We start from the raw sequence: 18,421 nt of genomic DNA on the forward strand, positions 1-18,421 counted from the left end.
GGGAGCCCGGAGCCTCAGCCTCAGACACCACATCTTGAGAGCCGGAATCAGTCCCTCACCCCGGCAGGAAGATTCCCCACCTTCCTGCAGCCCCCCCCCAGGTCTCCTTAGGTTGACAGTTCTGCCCGATTGGCCTCCATCCTCCCCCTTGTTTGCTTCCTAGCCCTTTCAGGTCCCCTTTGGATTTTCAGCAATTATTACTGCCACAACCCCAAAATGATTTCTGCCGGATTTTTCCTGCTCGTCTCTTTAATCCTGCAAGGTAAGGAAGGGGGAAGTACTTGCTCCTAATGCGGCTCCCGTGCCCTCACTCCTGCTGCTCTCTGTGCCTTTTTCCAAAGAATCACAAAGGTGCCAGGGGGACATGGACTAACTTTTTATAATTTCGATAAAATACTGGGCAACAGCGCTTTAGAAGCTTCACCTGTTATTTTTTTCCAGAACATGTTCTACATTCTGGCTTGAAACTAAAGCTGTTTCTAATTATAAGGCATGCCCTGCTCTGTTTGGAGCAGTATTTCATCTTCTCTTTTTTTTTTAATTCATAGGAAAAAAAACCCAAAGAACTGACTGCTCTGTTGCTAAACTGTTAAAATACTCAAGCATATGTGTTCCATCTGAAAATGATCCAAAGTCCCTGATCGGTTTCTTACTATTAAGTCCCGAATGAGGGGCTTCAGCACCTTGGACAGAGGTAGGAAAGTTCCAAGGGGCTGAGGCTGAAAGGACAAATTCAAAGAATGGGGCGGCTAGGGCTCTGGCCGAGCAAATTAATGAGCTAGACCCAGGGTTAAATTTGAACTTGGGGCCAGGGGGAAAATACCTTTAAAAGGGTGACTGCGTTCCCTACTAAGGAAACAGAGCTGCAGGCTATGGAATGGTTTGGGATTAAAGTTAGAAGTAGTGGCCTGGGTCAACCGATCCCTATTTAACTGAAGTTCACTTTTCCCTAGGTCTTAATTCTCCGGTGCAAAGAGATTCATGCAGCTTCACCTCCATAACATTGTTATAACTAATTTAAAGTTAGTTGCAGCAGGGACCCAGTGTACCTGTATATATAATTTAATTTGTTGTAATGTGCCCTAGTTTAGGATGCTATAAAAATGTCTAAATAATAAAAATTCAGAAGGGTCTGAACAATCCAGACAATTATTGCTCAGGGGGTGATATATTCATGTGCCTTTCAATTACGATCATTCTTTTCTTTAAAACACTATCTCCCATCCCTAACTTCTTTGGCAGGTAGTTAAACCAGGATGAGTGACACAAAGCTAAAAAAGATGGAGGGGCTCTGTGTGCATCCTACTGTTCTTGGCCACCATGGTCCAACCTCCGATGCAGAGTGGGACTAATGTTCTAAATAATACATATCAAGTCATTAGGCATGGCGCTGAGCTGGAGGAAGGAGAGTTAGCAGTCCAGCGTGAGTTCTTTGTTGTGTGTGCTCTATAAACAGGGCAGAGTGCAGAGGATTGGATGGACAGAGGAAAACATTATTCCCTGATCTTTATGGAAAAAGGGACATATTAAACTAACCTACAGAGTAAACCTACTTAACCCCACTAGTGTTTCATCAAGAGCAGTGTATTAAGGAGCAAAGCATTCTCTATCACAGAGGGAGCCGCACTGAGCCTACCGTGGGTTTTACTCATGTTTTAGCACAGGTTTTTTAGTGCTGAAAACCCATGCTAGGAAACCAGCGGTATGCTTCAAGCAGGTGCATGCAAACCCCATGTAACAGAAGGCATTAGCTATGCCCCAGCAATACAGGGAGGGGCGTTAAAGAGCAGACAGCTTAAAGCCCATTTTCTTAACACTGGAAATTTAACTCCTAGATCAGAGCAGGAGTAAAACTTAATTCACAAGGCTGGTGGCCATGTTATACTATTTCTGTGCCCAGTGTGGTAGTGTCTAACTGCTTTTACCAGACTGGACACAGCAATAGAATAAGCGGCTACCAGAAATGTGAGTTTACTCCATCTGGGATACAGGAGTTTAATTTCCAGTAAGCTCTTGGGGTAGGCACCTACAGTTTGACAGTACACCAGCGCAGTGCATCCCAACTTTGCTGTACTACTTAACCGTAGGTGCCGTTCCAGGGAGCTTACACTTTGTTCAGCTCGCTCCAGAGAGAAAATTCTTGCATTCAAGGCCATTTTGGCAAGGAATGGTAAGCAAAATCAAAGCATAAGCTCTACGGGGAGGGAACCTACAGTTATCTTAAAGCATAAAACTCTCATGGGGGGGGGGGGGCACCTGCAGCTGAACAGGATGCCAACATCAGATGCACAACACCAAAGTGCTTGCTATTCAGCCGAAGGGCCCAGCCTCAGAAATCTTTACCTTTTTACTCGTCAATCCTTGCTAAAATGGCATTGCATGTGAGACTGGTGCTGTGCATCCTAACTTGTGACCATGTTCTCTCATTCAAGTCCATTTTGACAAGGAATGGCAATTAAAATTAAAAGAATACGCTCTCTGGGTAAGGCAATTACAGCATGCGATATGTACGAAGCATAGGCTGTCTGGGTGGGCACCAACAACTGAACTGTGCACACTTAGTTCAGGATAGCAAAGAAAACCTGGGAATGGTGCCTTCCTCAGAGGGCATACCTTGAAAATTGAACTCCTGTGTCTGCAATGGAGTAAACTCACATTCCTGGTGGCCAGCGTTGTCTGTTTTTTGTGCCCATTGTGCCTCTTCACCTCAGAGACAGGAAGAACTTATATTTCCAACATAAGTTTTCTGGGGCTTGCACCTACAGCTGAGCAAAACATAAGCTCTCTGGGGAAGGCACATTCAGCTGAGCAGTATGTACTTCAGTGTTGTGCTTCCTGACTTTGGCATATTGTTCAGCTGTCGGTACCAACCCTAGAGAGCTTATGCATTGTTTGGTTTTAGGTATCCTGAAGCATATCTAAAGTATTCCAGTACCATGCTGCCTGATAACTTTAGCCATAACCAGCCATATTCAAAAGAATATAGCCAGTTAAGTGGCAATGCTGAGTAGCATATATATATATATATATATATATATATATATATATGTATATCAAGCAGGCCCCTCCACCTAAGCTGTAAATCATGGACTGAGCCAGCCACTCTCTCCCAAACCCCTCTGAGAGGACTGTAACTAAAAAAAATGGAAGGGGTCTGGGGCCAGGCTCCCCTGCCCGGTTCAACTTATTGCTCCAAGAATTAGTCTTCTGCCTTCACCCTCCTGGTACCTTTGCCAATCTCTATAGCCAGCATTGTAGTAAGCTGCTACCATAGACCCAGCCAGTGCTTTCTGTCAATATCTCTGGAAGCGTAACAATGCAGAAAGCGCTGGTCACAATATATCACGATTCCAGCTGAAGGTAGAGATTGTACATTTTATTTATTTAGATTTTTATATCCTGCTTTTTGCACTTCACAGTGGATTACATTCAGGTACTGCAGGTATTTCCCTATCCCCAGAGCACTTACAATCTAAGTTTGTACCTGAGGCAATGGAGGGTAAAGTGACTTGCCCAAGGTCACAAGGAGCAACAGCGGGACTTGAACCCTGGTCTCCTGCCAGCTGCTCTAATCACTAGGCTACTCCTCCACCTACCGAAAGAGCTAGGGTTGAGAGGGAGGGATATCCAGTATAACTTATCTGGCTAAATTTATCTAATCTACTGTTTTTTAATATTGGCCTCTATATGGTGAAACTCCGATCTATATATTTATATCATTTTATCTTGTTTTACAGTCAGTTCCGTACCACTGTCAACTCAGCTTTCTGAAGAAGAAGAGAAGGTAAGCGGCAGATGCAGACTAATGCATGATACAGGGACACACAGGCTGCCTGGTACACAGCACTACACACTTTCTCAATCAACACTTATAATATTTAACAATAAGCTGTTCCAAACCACAACACAGGTTATACATCATAAAAATCTTAAATATTTTGAATAAAGAGTCATCTTATATTCAAAGACTTTCTCCAATGTATTCGCAAAGGCAGAATTTGAAAAAAAAACTTGCTGAGGAAGTAAAAACTTATAATAAAACCTTTTTCAGTTATATTTGAAGAAAAAAAAGCCTGCTATGGAGTCAGTTGGGCCATTAGATGATTGAGGAGTAAAAAGGGCACTATGGGAAGACAAGGCCATAGCAAAGAGTTTAAATGATTCTTTGCTTCAGACTTCATTAAGGAAGATGTAAGAGAGATACCTAGGCCGGTAGTGATATTTAAAGATGACAATTCAAAGGAATTAAAACAAATCTCAGTGAACCTGGAAGATGTAATAGGGCAAATTGATAAACTAAACAGTAGCAAATCACCTGGACCAGATGGTATACATCCCAAAGTGCTGAAAGAACTGAGAAATGAAACTGTAAAACTACTATTAGTAATCTGAAAACTATCATTAAAATCAATTATGGTATCTGAAGATTGGAGGGTGGCTAACACAACCCCAGTTTTTAAAAAGGGTTGCAGGGATGATCTAGGAAACTACAGACCACTGAATCTGATGTCAGTACTGAGAAAAATAGTTTAAACTGTTATAAAGAACAAAATTACTGAACATATAGTTTAATGGAACAAAGCCAACATGGGTTTAGCCAAGGGAAGTCTTGCCTCACCAATCTGCTACATTTTATGAAAGCGTGATTAAACATGTGCATAAAGGTGAGCCAGTTGATATAGTATATCTGTATTTTCAGAAAGTGTTTGACAGATTACCTCAGGAGAGACTCTAGAGGAAATTAAAACATCATGGGATAGGAGGCAATGATGTATTGTGGAGTGAGAACTGGTTAAAAGATAGAAAACAGAGAATAGGGCTAAATGGTAAATTTTCTCAATGGAGAAAGATAAAAGTGGAGTGCCCCAGGGATCTATACTGGGCTCGTTGCTTTTTAATATATTTATAAATGACCTAGAGATGGGAACAATGAGTGAGGTGATCAAATTTGCTGATGATACAAAATTATTCAAAGTTGTTAAATCACAAGAGGATTGTGAGAAATTACAGGAGGATCCTGTGAGATTGGGTCTCCAAATGGCAGGTGACATTTAATGTGGACAAGTGCAAAGTGATTCACATAGGGAAAAGCAACGCAAATTATAGCTACACAATGCAAGATTCCAGATTGGGAGTCATCATCCAAAAAAAGGATCTAGGCGTCATCGTGTATATGTTGAAATCCTCTGTTCAGTGTGCGGCGGCAATGAAGAAAGCAAATAGATTACTAGGAACTTTTATGAAAGGAATGGAGAATAAAAGAATATCGTAATGCCTCTGTATTGCTCCATGGTGTGACCAAATTTTGAATACTGTGTGCAGTTCTGGTCACCACATCTCAAGATATAGCAGAATTAGAAAAGGTACAGAGAAGGGCAACCAAAATGATAAAGGGGATGAAATGATTCCCCTATGAGGAATGACTAAATAGGTTAGAGAAGAGATGGATGAGGAGAGATATGATAGAGGTGTTTAAAATCATGAGGATAAATTCAAATCAGTTGTTTACTCTTTTGAAAAGTACAAAGCCTGGGGAACACACAATGAAGTTACTAGGTGATACATTTAAGAAACATAGGAGAAAATTGTTTTTATGCAACACTTATTTAAACTCTGGAATTCGTTGCCAGAGGATGTGGTGAAAGCTGTTAGTGTAGCTGGCTTTAATAAGGTTTGGATAAGTTCCTGGAAAAAAAGCCCACTTATAGCTGGGATAAGCAGCATGGAATCTATTGACCTTTTGAGATCCTGGATTAGCCACTGTTGGAAACAGGATACTGGGTTGATGGACCTTTGCTCTGACTCAGTATAGAAATTCTTATGTTGTAATCCTCACTAAAACAAAAAATCCATTTGTCATATTGCAGCCACATTTCTGGCTTCTCTTATTACAGCCAGATCAAAAATCTCCCAAACTGGGATTAGCTTTTGGTTCCAATTTTCTCAATTTACCACTGTGCACTGTATAACAACTAATTCTGGACCAGATGTGCAAAGAGTTTTCTCCCCTATTCTGGTCTTAGGTCTGCAAATTAAAAAAAAAAAAAAGTGTGAAAAATAGATAACCAGAACCGGAGAGGATGAATACATGAGATAATACATCAGCTAACCTCCTTGTTAGCTGATGTATTATTGTTAAAGCTATGGGCTTTGAATAAAAGGATAATCTGGTTCCCTTTTGTTTCTTTCACTCCTATATGCCTTGGTTTGGAGGGGGGGGGGTGTTTAAATTCTTTATCTAATCTGCTTTTTGGCATACTAAAATACAAAATATATGTTTCAGAGGATAACAGGGCAGCATAATGGCTTCAGACAGAATTCAGTAAGCATCTGGAAACGCCCATCAAGACAACAAACTGCTTATTATCAATCCCATGGTTGGATCAGCTTAGACCATATTACCTCCTATAACAGCCCCAGATCCTTTCATACTTATAACTTTCACTTGGTTTCTGTTTGAGATGAAAATTTTTCATCAGAGCTTTATTTCAAGGGCTTCTCGCCGATACTAAACTCCGGCATCTTTTCCCTCCACCTGCTTTTGCTTTGTGACCCCTCCAGAAAAAAAAACCCACCATGCATCCTACATGTGAGTACCAGCATCTTTTAATCCAGAAGGAAAGCCCTGGTCTTCATGCTTTGCTGTAGCCGATTTCCAGCGCCACAAATACCAAGAAATATAAAAAGATTTTATTCTTTTTGGAATTCTCCATACCATGAATACCAGCCCTAGACAGACAGAGAAGAGATGTAGATGGTATTTTGAGTTTATCTGTCCTGTGTAGGTATTCTGATCAAAAGTACTTTTGTAAAAATGCAGTTTTAAACATCCCAATACATACATTAATTTTACCATCTTCTTTGAGGTTACCAAATGCATCATGGAGGTTCTGGTGGATTCTCTGGCCAAGCCCAATCAAGGTGAAGTCAGCAGTGAGTGCATGAAGATCCTAAAGGAAGGTAAAGAGTGAAATAACCAACATTAAGAGAGAAAGTAAGGGAAAAAAACAAGCATACACATCCACCAGCTGCAAACCCTGCATATGCAGCATTCACTCACACATGGCACATCCACCAGCTGCAAACACTGCGCATGTAACATTCACTCACACATGGCACATCCACCAGCCACAAACACTGCACATGCAGCATTCACTGCATATGGCACATCCACCAGCTGCAAACACTGCGCATGCAATATTCACTCATGCATGGCACATCCACCAGCTGCAAACATTGCACATGCCACACACACTCACAATACGTACACCAGATGCAAATAGTGCACATGCCCCATGCACACATATATACACACAGCATGTACACCAGACAGCCACATACAAACAGCACATAGATATGTGTGTCCATGCATCTGTAGTACCGTAACTGACTATTCATCTGACTGTCCCTCCAATCACTGTCCTTATTTATCCTAAGTGATCTATCCATTTGTGAATTTATCCCCTTTCATGTATTCATGCATCTATTAGTTATGATCCAGGCATACAATGTCTAAAAAACTTGTCCAGCTCTATTCTGCAGCCCCCATACTCCAGTGTCTGTATTTTGTAGATGAGAGAGTCGTAGCAATGCTGCATCACCAGCACCTGCTGAAAGAGCTGGAGGACCTGGCTCACCGAGGTAAGCAAATGGATCTGCTTCTGTGCTACATTTAGCACTTCTCTTCAGTCATTTTCAGCTTTCTCTTCACTGAAAATGGGGTGTGTGAGCAGAGGACAAAACAAAGTGGAAATGTGTGGAGGAAAGAATAAGAGATAAAAACCTACGAGGCTGACGATGTATTCAGAGGAAGTGTCATATCACACAGCACAGGACGTGGACCCTAAGCTCCAGTATTATCAGTGATACTGCACAAGACATGGACCAGGGAGAGCTATGCTGCAGTATTATCAGTGATATAGCACAGCACACGGACCAGAGAGTGCTATGCTGCAGTATTATCAGTGATATAGCACAGGACATGGTTCAGGGAGTGCTATGCTTCAGTATTACCAGTGATATAGCACAGGACATGGCTCAGGAAGTGCTATGCTGCAGATTATCAGTGATACTGCAAAAGACATGGACCAGGGAGTGCTATGCTGCAGGATTATAGGTGATATAGTGCAGGACATGGTTCAGGGAGTGCTATGCTTCAGTATTACCAGTGATATAGCACAGGACATGGCTCAGGAAGTGCTATGCTGCAGATTATCAGTGATACTGCAAAAGACATGGACCAGGGAGTGCTATGCTGCAGGATTATAGGTGATATAGTGCAGGACATGGATCAGGTAGTGCTATGCTGCAGTATTATCAGTGATATAGCACAGGACATGGCTCAGGGAGTGCTATGCTGCAGTATTATCAGTGATATAGTGCAGGACATGGATCAGGTAGTGCTATGCCGCAGTATTATCAGTGATTATAGCACAGGACATGGCTTAGGGAGTCCTATGCTGCAGTTTTATCAATGATATAGCACAGGTCACGGACCAGGGAGTGCTTTGCTTCAGTATTATCATTTATATAGCACAGGACATGGACCAGGGAGTGCTATGCTGCAATATTATCAGTAATATAGCGCAGAATACAGTTGTGGGAATGTTATGTTGAAAGATTAACTGTGTTATAGCACAGAATATGGCTCTGCAAATGTTATGGGGATGTATTAGCTGTGATACTGCATAATGTGTGGCTCTCAGAGTGTTGTGGTGAAGAATTAGCAGTGATATAACACAGGATATGGCCTTGGGAGAGTTAAGGTGCAGGGTAAGTAGTGATATAGCATAGGACATGGTCAGGGAAATGTTATGGTGCAGGATATGTAGTAATATAGCACAGGATATGGCCCTGGGTATGTTATGTGCAGGATAAGTAGTGATATAGCACAAGATATGGCCCTGGGAATGTTATGGTTCAGGATAAGTAGTGATATAGCACAGGATATGAACTTGGGTGTTTTATGGTGCATGATAAGTTGTCATATAGCACAGGATATGCCTGGGAGTGTTATGGTGCAGAATAAGTAGTGATATAGCACAGGATATGGCCTTGGGAGTGTAATGGTGTGGGATAAGTAGTGATATAGCACAGAATATGGCCCTAGGAATCTTATGTTGCAGGATAGGTAGTGATATAGCACAGGATATGGCCCTGGGAATCTTATGTTGCAGGATAAGTAGTGATATAGCACAGGATATGACCCTGGGAATCGTATTTTGCAGGATACGTAGTGATATAGCAAGGATATGGCCCTGGGAGTGTTATGGTGCAGATACGTAGTGATATAGCACAGGATATGGCCCTGGGAATGTTATGTTGTAAGATAAATAGTGATATAACACAGGATATGGCCCTGGGAGTGTTATGGTGGCCTTAGTCCAATTAATTAGTCTGAGAATGATCTTATAGCTCTCATTTCCCAGACCTATGGAGTTCGGGCACATCATGAATGAGACCTGTCATTCCAGCAGGATGAGGACACAGCAGCTTTACAGACTGCATATCCTCTGATGGGATCTTCTCCTTTTTACAGTAAAAATCGGCTGCTTACCAGTGTATGTGAGTCGGAGAATGGAAAAATTAGAGGTTGAAACAGAAATTGAGTTATAAGATCCTCAGATACTGAATGGATGATCTGGTGATGGAATACATACAGGGTCCTCCCTTCTCCCCATCTCTCAATATCTCTATACTGTAGCATCTTGTTTGTTATACAGATACTGTTTTTCTATCATAGAGCATTCCAATCATAGACTTGGGCATGAAGGAGGACACAGTGTGTGGGAAAGTGAGAAAAATGAAGAAGAGGACCTAAAAAAGAGAGACCCAGCGTCAGCAGCTGTCCATCAAAGAGATGCTCCAAAGCGGGCACCTGTCGAGGGCAACGGGAAGGAGGTGGAAAAGAAAGACAGCGAAAGCAAACAGGAGAACGAGGATCTGAAGGAGTTTGAGAAAAGTGAAACCATAGAAGAGAGAATAAAAGAGCACAAAGTATCTGAGGAGGAGAAAGAAACCAGGGAACTCCTGGAGGAGGAAGACGAGGAAGACAAAAAGAAGAGAAGTTCACCAGGGAAGCGATGGAGGGACAACTTTGAAGAAGACAAAAAGAATGACCAAGAGAAGAAGAGAAACAACTTCCAACTGAATGAGAAGCATGAGAAAGCTAGCACTGAAAGACACCATGCCAGCAAGAGGCCTGGTGGCACCAAGAGGCTTTTCAGTAAAGAGGAAGACAGTTTGGAGGAGGAAGAGAATTACCACCATGGAGGCCATCACCACAATCATCACCAGGGCCATCATGGAGGACATCAGAACTGGGAGAAGGAAGTAGAAGAGGCAGACGAAGCTAAGAAGAGATCTGGTGTCCAAGCCAAGAGTGTCCACAAAAGGATGGATGAAAAAGCCAGTGATGAAGAGACAGCCCAGTTTGAAGCAGAAGAGAAAGGCGTGAAGGTCTCCAACTCTCAAACCCACCTGCATGGTGTCCATGGGGAGCATCACCTGGGCAGGAACCTCTGGGAGGACAAGAGGCATTTCCATCACCATCAGGCAGCCAGTGAAGACGAAGAGCTGCGGAAGAGACACCACGAGGAGGAGGAGCCCTACCACAAGAGCAAGCATCACAACCATGAAGCGGAAGAGGAGGAGGAGGAGGAGGAGGAAGAAGAGGAGGAAGAGGAGCAAAAGGAAGAGGAGGAAGAGAAGGAAGAGGAGGAGGTGAGTATTAGCTGCTTCCTGATGTTGAATAAAGGAGCAGAATTTACTGAAAACTAAAATCAGTTCTTGCATGGCACAAAATCCTTCTGAATTCCAAAAGTGCCACAGATCCCCGTGGACCCCCCCCCCCCCCTTATTCCCCCCCAAATCCTGCTGAGGTCAGAGATATTCATGGTAAACCCAGCAACAATAAACAGTGCATCATTTGCAGCACTCAGAAATAATCCAGAATTAGGGGAAGGCCTAAGCATGTTACACAGTGACTCAGCGTCACCAGGTGATGCTCTTTTTATTGGCATAAATTAATTTAATAAAGAGCTCCTAGATGCCCCTCACCAACAAACTGAGCCGCAGCTTTGGGCTGGGAACTGAACCCTATGCGTTGTTTGGTTCCAAGAGCACAACAGAAGCTGTGTGCCCATGCCAGGTGGGTCTACAAGTTAGGGCTATGCCAGTGTTGGAGCACCAGCCTCCGTCCAAGGTGGCATTAATACTGGAGCGAAGAGAGTGCGAGGGAGTGCACGTTCTGTCCCGCAGGGGAAAGCGTCTGTCAAGCCTTCCCGATCTGGGGGACTGGCCTGTGGCCTGCAGCAAAACAACAAGAGGCAGCAATGATTCATTTGCCAAGAACTCATTCCTGAGCCTGTATACCCATGAAAGGAGCAGTTCCTGTCTGTGCGCAGTGGGCACCCAGCATCCATGGGCTAAATACACTTTGCTGGCAGGGAAACGGCATTCAGTCAGTGCACTGGTAATTGGGTGCTAGGATACCCCACGGTGTAGGTCTTGAGCAGGGCCATAAATAGGGGTGGGCAAGAGAGGCAGCCATCCAGGGGCAAAAAAAAAAAAAAAAAAAAAGAGTGAAATGCAAGTGCTGGCAAGAGCGAATGAAAAATCGGAAAGAGCTGCTTTCCTCCTACCATTCAGGGAAAGAGGATTGGGGATCAGATGGGAGGAGGTGGAGGGAGAGATGGGGATGAGGACACACACACGCTTGCCTTTACTGGGCACGCAAACGCCTGATTAGACAGCTCTCTCGTGCAGGAACGGCTGCTGGTTTGTCACACTCTGTCCTGTACGTCCTCTTTCAGGAACAGGACCTGGAAGACCTGGAAGAGATCGAGTTTGAGCTGAAGAAAGCTGCGGAGAAGCTGGGTGAGCTACACAGAGGTTAACCTGTGCTAGAGGAGGGGGAACCCTCTCCCCCTCAGCCTCAAGAGACCACCACATGCAAAGTCCTCCTTTAGTTTCTGTAGATACTGAGGTTTCCTTACTCATTCTGCCAGGCTGAGTACTGTTACACAGGCCCAAGTGCACACGCTCACCTTCAAGATCCTTTGAGTGCTTTACAGTAGTCATTTATAATCTCTCTGCAAACAGTGTGGTCAGGAATACAGGAGATTAGGAACTGGTCACATCCTAACTTTTCCACAAAGTCAACCGTGTATAGCACTATGAATGCCACCAGGGTAAGGCACTAGATGAATCAAGGAGTCATCGGGGGTTGGGAGGGCCAGGCTGGGCCTGCCTTGGATTTGCCCCCATTGCCACAGAAAGGGTTTGAATGAGCACCAAGTATGAAACTTGTGACCTGTAGCACTGATCATCAAGGCTTCAACCCTTGGCTTTGGCGCTACTGCACACAAATTTCAGACTTGTGCTGATTCAGTCCCTTTTTGTGTGGTGACAGAATCAAATTATACATCCATAGATGCAATGCAGCAAAACTAGGACAGGCACACTCTGTTCCTTATGGTCCGGGGCCATCAGGTCACCTTACGTTTAACTGGAGAACCATTGCCCATGAATAGATTCGACCCCCAGCCACTGCACAAGTGAGTCAAAAGCACACAGTTCCTGATTCTCTGTTTCTCATCAAGAAGAAAAAGGCCCTCCGCCGGCCTGGGCCTTGGCGAACATGTCTGGTCCCTGCGAAGCCCTGACCCCACTCTGCTCTGTTAGGATAAATATTACACTGGCTGTTTCTGAATGCAAGAACCTCCAGCTGTGCATGATGCCTCCTTCCTCTCCATGCTGAACAAGAGGAGAGGGGAAAGGCTGCCTTCCTCATTCTATGAAAATTCAACTTTACCTCACACTCTGACAGGCCCCCAGAGGGAAGTAGCCCTGGCAAGCAGAGCTGGGACACAGCATCCCCTGGATCTGCTGATGACAGAAAGAAAAGGGAACTAGAGAGGCTGAGGGGATCAGCTACAAAAGGAAACCTCTAGGAGCGAAGAATTAACCAAAACAAGTCACAATCTCATGTACATAAAGCCCACCTTCACCCCTGCTCTCCCTTCTCTCAGTTCTTGGGTGTTCCATTACCATAGGCCCCCCCCCCCCAGATAAACAGAGGATATCAGGCAATCAACTGCCACCCCAAAACTGAGGAGCATGAGGAAAAACTGTCCTTTGAGCAGAAAACATCGCCAACAAGAATCCCATCTCTACAGGTCCCAAGGGTCTTCAGGGGTGCAAAGCGGAGGTGGCTGTCTCCCAGGTCCCAGAGGATCAGATCGCTCTGGTTCTACTGGTGGCAGGTGCTCTGTGACTGTCCCTACCGGATCGGCTCTCTCTAGTTCTCTTGATACCCTGTGAGGAGTTGCCACCTCATCCGGGTCAACTCGAAGAGGCTGATCCAGTAATGATTTCATCCCATTGCATATTATGGAGTTGTAATTCTGATTGCCCTATGAAAAGCAGGACCTCATTCCTATGCAGGCAAGGGGGGGAAGAGGGGGCAAAACCTGGACTGCACTGACTTTCTGGTTTGACCTGTGTGAGGTGGCAACCCCTCCTGGTAGGAAATGGCACGAATATTACAGTCCCTAGTGGATCGGTCCTCCTTGGCTGGTGCCATACTGTGTTGCTGTAGTGTCTAACATAATATGGCTTCTTGTGGACTTTTATTTTGTCATTGTTGTAACCAACTGTGGAACAATAAAAACACAGGTTTAAAAAAAACAAACCACAACACCAGCTCAATCTGCAGCAGCTTTCTTTTATCTAGTGGCATGGTAGGCCCTCATCCCCCGATCCCCGAGGAAACAACTTACAAATGAAGCGAAGTTTGCATGTGACAAAACGGTCATCTTTATTTCTAGATGGTGTAATACAATCTGTCAGATAAACCGGTTTGTGAATCATCTCATTTCAACAGAAAAAAAAACAAAAATCAAAGGAGAACATGAAAACCTGTGCCTTGCAGGGCTGTTCCAGTGCTTACCCCATTGAAAATGACCGGAACCTCAGAAGGTTCAGGTCATTTTTATCACTGTAATTTCTTGACCGTTTCCCCTCCCAAGCTTTGAGTTAATGGGTGCAGTTTAGTGGACGTCATCCTGTCGCCGGTCAGACAGACCGAATCGCTGCCAGAGCACTTCTGCACCCCCATGTTCAAAAGAACCAAAAACTTAAACTCAAGTTTGTTTAAACATTCAAAAGGCTTCCTCAGCTTGCAGAGAGAGAGAGAGAGAAGTCAGCCGCTGATCGGGAGCCAGGTTTATCAATCGGTGTCTCTGGGTAAACATTTAATAAACCTGGTCCTGAGTCATTTGTGTCGGGGTCTGGAGACTTGGTCTGGGTTGCAGGGCCTGCTTCACTTTTTTCCTATTCCCCAACCTTCAGGAACTTTATCAAAGCCTCAGAACCCTGGTGATCCTGCTGTACGGATGTGGTTGGGTCATTCCCTTCGTTCTGCCCCCCTCCCTCCCCCCCGGGACCTCGCTGGCAGCCTGGTATTGTGGCTGCTCTGGCAGCAGCATCCAGCGTCTGACGAGGACCTCCTGCCAACACTGCTCGGGAAAGAGCAGCGACGGCGCCGCGGCAAAGCTGAAAAACGCGGCGTCCGCTTTGGGGACTTTGATGGTCTCAAGAGTTTGGGCCTCTCCAATCCAAGGTTCTTGAGTTAGGGAAAATGGGCTATGAGGTGAGGCCGACACAGGGGGCTTTCCTGTGCTTTTTGCAGGTGCAGGCTCCTGGGCTGTGGAGAACGCTCTGCGGGCAAAGGCCTGGGTGAAGAGGTCTGCTCTTGGCGTTCCATGAGCGTCTCGATGTGCCGAAGCAGCGCTGGGAAGAATTCTGGAACGCCTTCATAGCCTGAAAACCCATCGGAAAGAGGAACTAATAAGGGTCATCCCAGAAAAAATGCTGCAGTGTAATAGGGAATCCATTAGATCAAGGGAGCAATTTCACCTACCCTTTCTCTGAGGCAGAAAAGAGAACACAGGCATTTATCTCCCTTCTATCTCATGTATTACACCACTGGTAATAAAAACTGTCCCCAAGCATTTCCATTGGGCACTTTATGCCTTCTTTCTCACAGTATCACATGGTGCAGGGAATAAAGACCATCCCCAAGTGTTTCTGTCCTTTCTATTTCACTGTATCATATGATACAGGGAATAAAGACCATCCACAGGGGAATGTATGCCTTCTATCTTACTGTATCACATGGTGCAGGGATTAAAGACCATCCCCAAGTGTTTCTGTCCTTTCTATTTCACTGTATCATATGATACAGGGAATAAAGACCATCCACAGGGGAATGTATGCCTTCTATCTTACTGTATCACATGGTGCAGGGATTAAAGACCATCCCCAAGACATATATGCCTTCTATCTCACTGTATCACATGGTGCAGGGAATAAAGACCATCCCCAAGATATGTATGCCTTCTATCTCACTGTATCACATGGTGCAGGGAATAAAGACCATCCCCAAGATATGTATGCCTTCTATCTCACTGTATCACATGGTGCAGGGAATAAAGACCATCCCCAAGACATATATGCCTTCTATCTTACTGTATCACATGGTGCAGGGAATAAAGACCATCCCCAAGATATGTATGCCTTCTATCTCACTGTATCACATGGTGCAGGGAATAAAGACCATCCCCAGGTGCATGTATGCCTTCTATCTCACTGTATCACATGGTGCAGGGAATAAAGACCATCCCCAAGACATATATGCCTTCTATCTCACTGTATCACATGGTGCAGGGAATAAAGACCATCTCCAAGCACATGTATGCTTTTTATCGCACTGTATCACATGGTGCAGGAAATAAAAAACATCCCCGGGGCATGTATGTCTTCTATCTCACTGTATCACATGGTGCATAGAATAAAAACCATCCCCAGGCATTTCTGTCCTTTCTATTTCACTGTATCATATGATACAGGGAATAAGGACCATCCCCAGGTGTTTCTATCCCTTCTACTTCAGTGTAGCATATGGTGCAAAAAATAAAGACCATCCCCAAGTGCATATATATCTTCTATCTCACTGTATCACACTTTAGGGAATAAAGACCATCTTCAGGCATTTCTACCTCAGTTATCTCACACCACATGGAATAAAAAAACATCCCTAGATGCTTATATGCCTTCTATCTTACTATAACAAACTGTGCAGGGAATACAGCGTATACCTGGTTTGTTATTCACTGTAACAGGGAAATTCCTTCCTTAAGCCAGAGTTTACTTCGTTGAAATAAATAACAAAAAAAATAGACAAAGTAGGAACTGTGAATGTAGAGAATTCACTTTGGATAGTCCAACATCCGAACCTCTGGAGCCTTTCTCAGTCCCAGGGACTGCACCAGATAGACTGACCTGACCCTCACCTTTAGCAATTGATCTGTGAGGCCTCTGATGCTGTCAGAGGTCCCCACCTTCCTCACTGCTGTACCAGCATGTTCTGAGATTGGACGCTAGTGAAATCTCCTAATTTTTAATTTGCCTTTTAGCTCTGTGTGTTTTTATATTTGGTTTTAAGTGTGCGAAAGCTGGTCTCTTTGAAATGCCTTTCCTTCCTAGAAAGGAGGAGGTTCTCTGTCTCCCTGGGAGGTATAGGCCCCCTACTCCTTGCCCTTCACCCACCCACCCCATTTCCTGTTTTTCTTCTGTAGATTGTTTTGTGGGGTAAAAAACTCCATTGTTACAGTGCTCACCCAATTAGTCAACATGGTTCCTATCTTCAGTTAAACCACACCTATTAACTCACCTTGAGAGGTTTTCATCTTTTCCCTGATTCTCCCAGACACTTATTTGTGTTCCCTCTCTGTCTGTGGTGACTAGATTGCAAGCTCCACAGAGAGGGGGCCGTCTTTTCTATGTGTCTGCATAGCGCTGCACATACCTTGTAGTGCTACTGCAAATATTTAGCAATAGCAGTAGTATATTTTCTGACCTGGAAAAGCATTCACATCAATCACTGCACAGCGTCCAGACTGTGTGTCCACGATTAAATCCACACCAAACAGTGAAATCCCCAGGGCCGAGCCCAGTCCCTGCACAATCTGCTGCACGATGTCGGGGGATGGGGGACCAGCCGTATTCTGTCCTTTGTCTGACTGTCAAAGAAATACACAGGTAAATGAGAGAGGCAGGCATTTTCTCATCTCACTGTCTCTTTACGTGCAGGGAGTTTGCCGATTATTACTAGTGAATTCTGATTCCCTAGGACCCCCTCATGACACTGCGGTCCTGTGGATCTAGATGCCCACACAACCCTACCCCTTACCCACCCAGCCCCCTGCATTCTACCCAGCGTAATGGTGAGGAACTGAAATTATCTCTCTGTTTGATATGGAATGACTTCCTCTGCTCCCAGTGAGTGCAGCCTGGTATAAACCAGCACAGGCACACAACCTTATTACTTCTAACACCTGGACAATAACACAAAAATACAGAGATAAAACATACATTCATTGATGAAGGGAAGGAAAGAAGCTTACTGTTGACAGATGGGAGCAGGATTCAGGCTTAGACACTTCATGGCTGTTAAAGAAAATGGTTTTCTTTTCTGAAAGAGACAAAATGATGTTTACAAGTATGGGCCACTCCATTCCCTAAATGCTACGGCTTGCTCCATGCCCTGGCATGACGCTATACATCTCTCTGCCCTGGAAGCTCATCGCCTCGTTTCACTTTGCCAGAGATCTGTACTACTATAAATGGTCCCGTCATTGTAAAGACAGAACATGATAAAATTAGCAGCACCATCATCCACCAAAGGCCACCTGAGTGCCATGAAATGGATTTTCACTTAAAAAAAAAGGAAAAGAAGCCATGTCAGGAAAGAACGAGAGAGAGAGAAGGGAGAGGGGAAGGCAGGATGGTAAGATTCCTGACCTGACTCCCCCAGGGGAAGGTTTTTCAGCGACGGCCTCTGCACCACAAACTGCGCCGAACCCACCACAAACACCTTGTAGAGAATGGCATTGTGGTTAATAAAACTCTGCAGGAGGCAGGGGGGCTTCACTTGGCCCAGACCATCCTGGTTAAAAATCAACGCCATCTGTCAGAGAGAGAGAGAGATAAAAAAAAAAGAACCCGCCAAGGGGATGGAGGTTATCCCACTGATTGATCACCCTTCAGTCACTGCAGCTCGGCCAGCTAACCCCAGTTCCGCCTGATTCTGCACTTCCTTCCCTACAAGATGATACTGAAGAAAAAGAAAAGGACAAATCCCAAAACAGATATAGAAGACCTGCAAAGCCCGGACTGGCTGAAAATATCACTTAAGAGTCTTAGATTGCAGTTCAGATACTCAGAACTACTGCTTGGCCTTTGAGGGAGGCCGCATCTGTATCAGCCCAGGGGGCCCCCGATCACCCTCTCTCTCCTGCACACTTCCCTCCCCTTCGTGATGTGAAGGAGAGGCCCGATAGTTGGAGCAGTGGGGCTA

At 44.6% G+C, this 18,421-nt stretch overlaps 2 protein-coding genes across 4 annotated transcripts in view; one reads left to right on the forward strand and one right to left on the reverse strand.

Moving 5' to 3' along the window:
- Positions 1–13,068, forward strand: CCER2 (coiled-coil glutamate rich protein 2). The gene is made up of 6 exons (XM_029620104.1): positions 1–262; positions 3,738–3,784; positions 6,867–6,960; positions 7,573–7,641; positions 9,743–10,722; positions 11,814–13,068. Exons 1-6 carry the CDS (start codon positions 217–219, stop codon positions 11,895–11,897), a joined length of 1,320 nt encoding a protein of 439 aa, XP_029475964.1. The 5' UTR covers positions 1–216; the 3' UTR covers positions 11,898–13,068.
- Positions 6,133–18,421, reverse strand: part of LOC115100974 (inositol-tetrakisphosphate 1-kinase-like) — a 22,028-nt gene continuing 9,739 nt past the window's right edge. The window contains exons 7-12 of one of the 3 annotated variants that reach the window (XR_003859227.1): positions 17,866–18,031; positions 17,469–17,536; positions 16,922–17,084; positions 11,721–11,831; positions 6,843–6,950; positions 6,133–6,729 (exon numbers count right to left, since the gene is read on the reverse strand). Coding sequence is in view for 2 of the 3 variants with exons in the window: in XM_029620105.1 (XP_029475965.1) it covers positions 14,633–14,823; positions 16,922–17,084; positions 17,469–17,536; positions 17,866–18,031 (588 nt within the window). In the remaining variant the exon portion in view is untranslated. The other 2 variants (XM_029620106.1, XM_029620105.1) reach the window with 2 other exon arrangements.

This window comes from Rhinatrema bivittatum, chromosome 11, assembly GCF_901001135.1.
Source record: "Rhinatrema bivittatum chromosome 11, aRhiBiv1.1, whole genome shotgun sequence".
Classification (NCBI taxonomy): domain Eukaryota; kingdom Metazoa; phylum Chordata; class Amphibia; order Gymnophiona; family Rhinatrematidae; genus Rhinatrema; species Rhinatrema bivittatum.

Excerpts from the sequence above, each read along its gene's own strand:
- CCER2 (XM_029620104.1), top strand. The coding sequence starts at position 217 with ATGATTTCTGCCGGATTTTTCCTGCTCGTCTCTTTAATCCTGCAAG. Across the intron at positions 263-3,737 it reads CGTCTCTTTAATCCTGCAAG|TCAGTTCCGTACCACTGTCA; the intron begins GTAAGGAAGGGG and ends CTTGTTTTACAG. Across the intron at positions 3,785-6,866 it reads TTTCTGAAGAAGAAGAGAAG|GTTACCAAATGCATCATGGA; the intron begins GTAAGCGGCAGA and ends ATCTTCTTTGAG.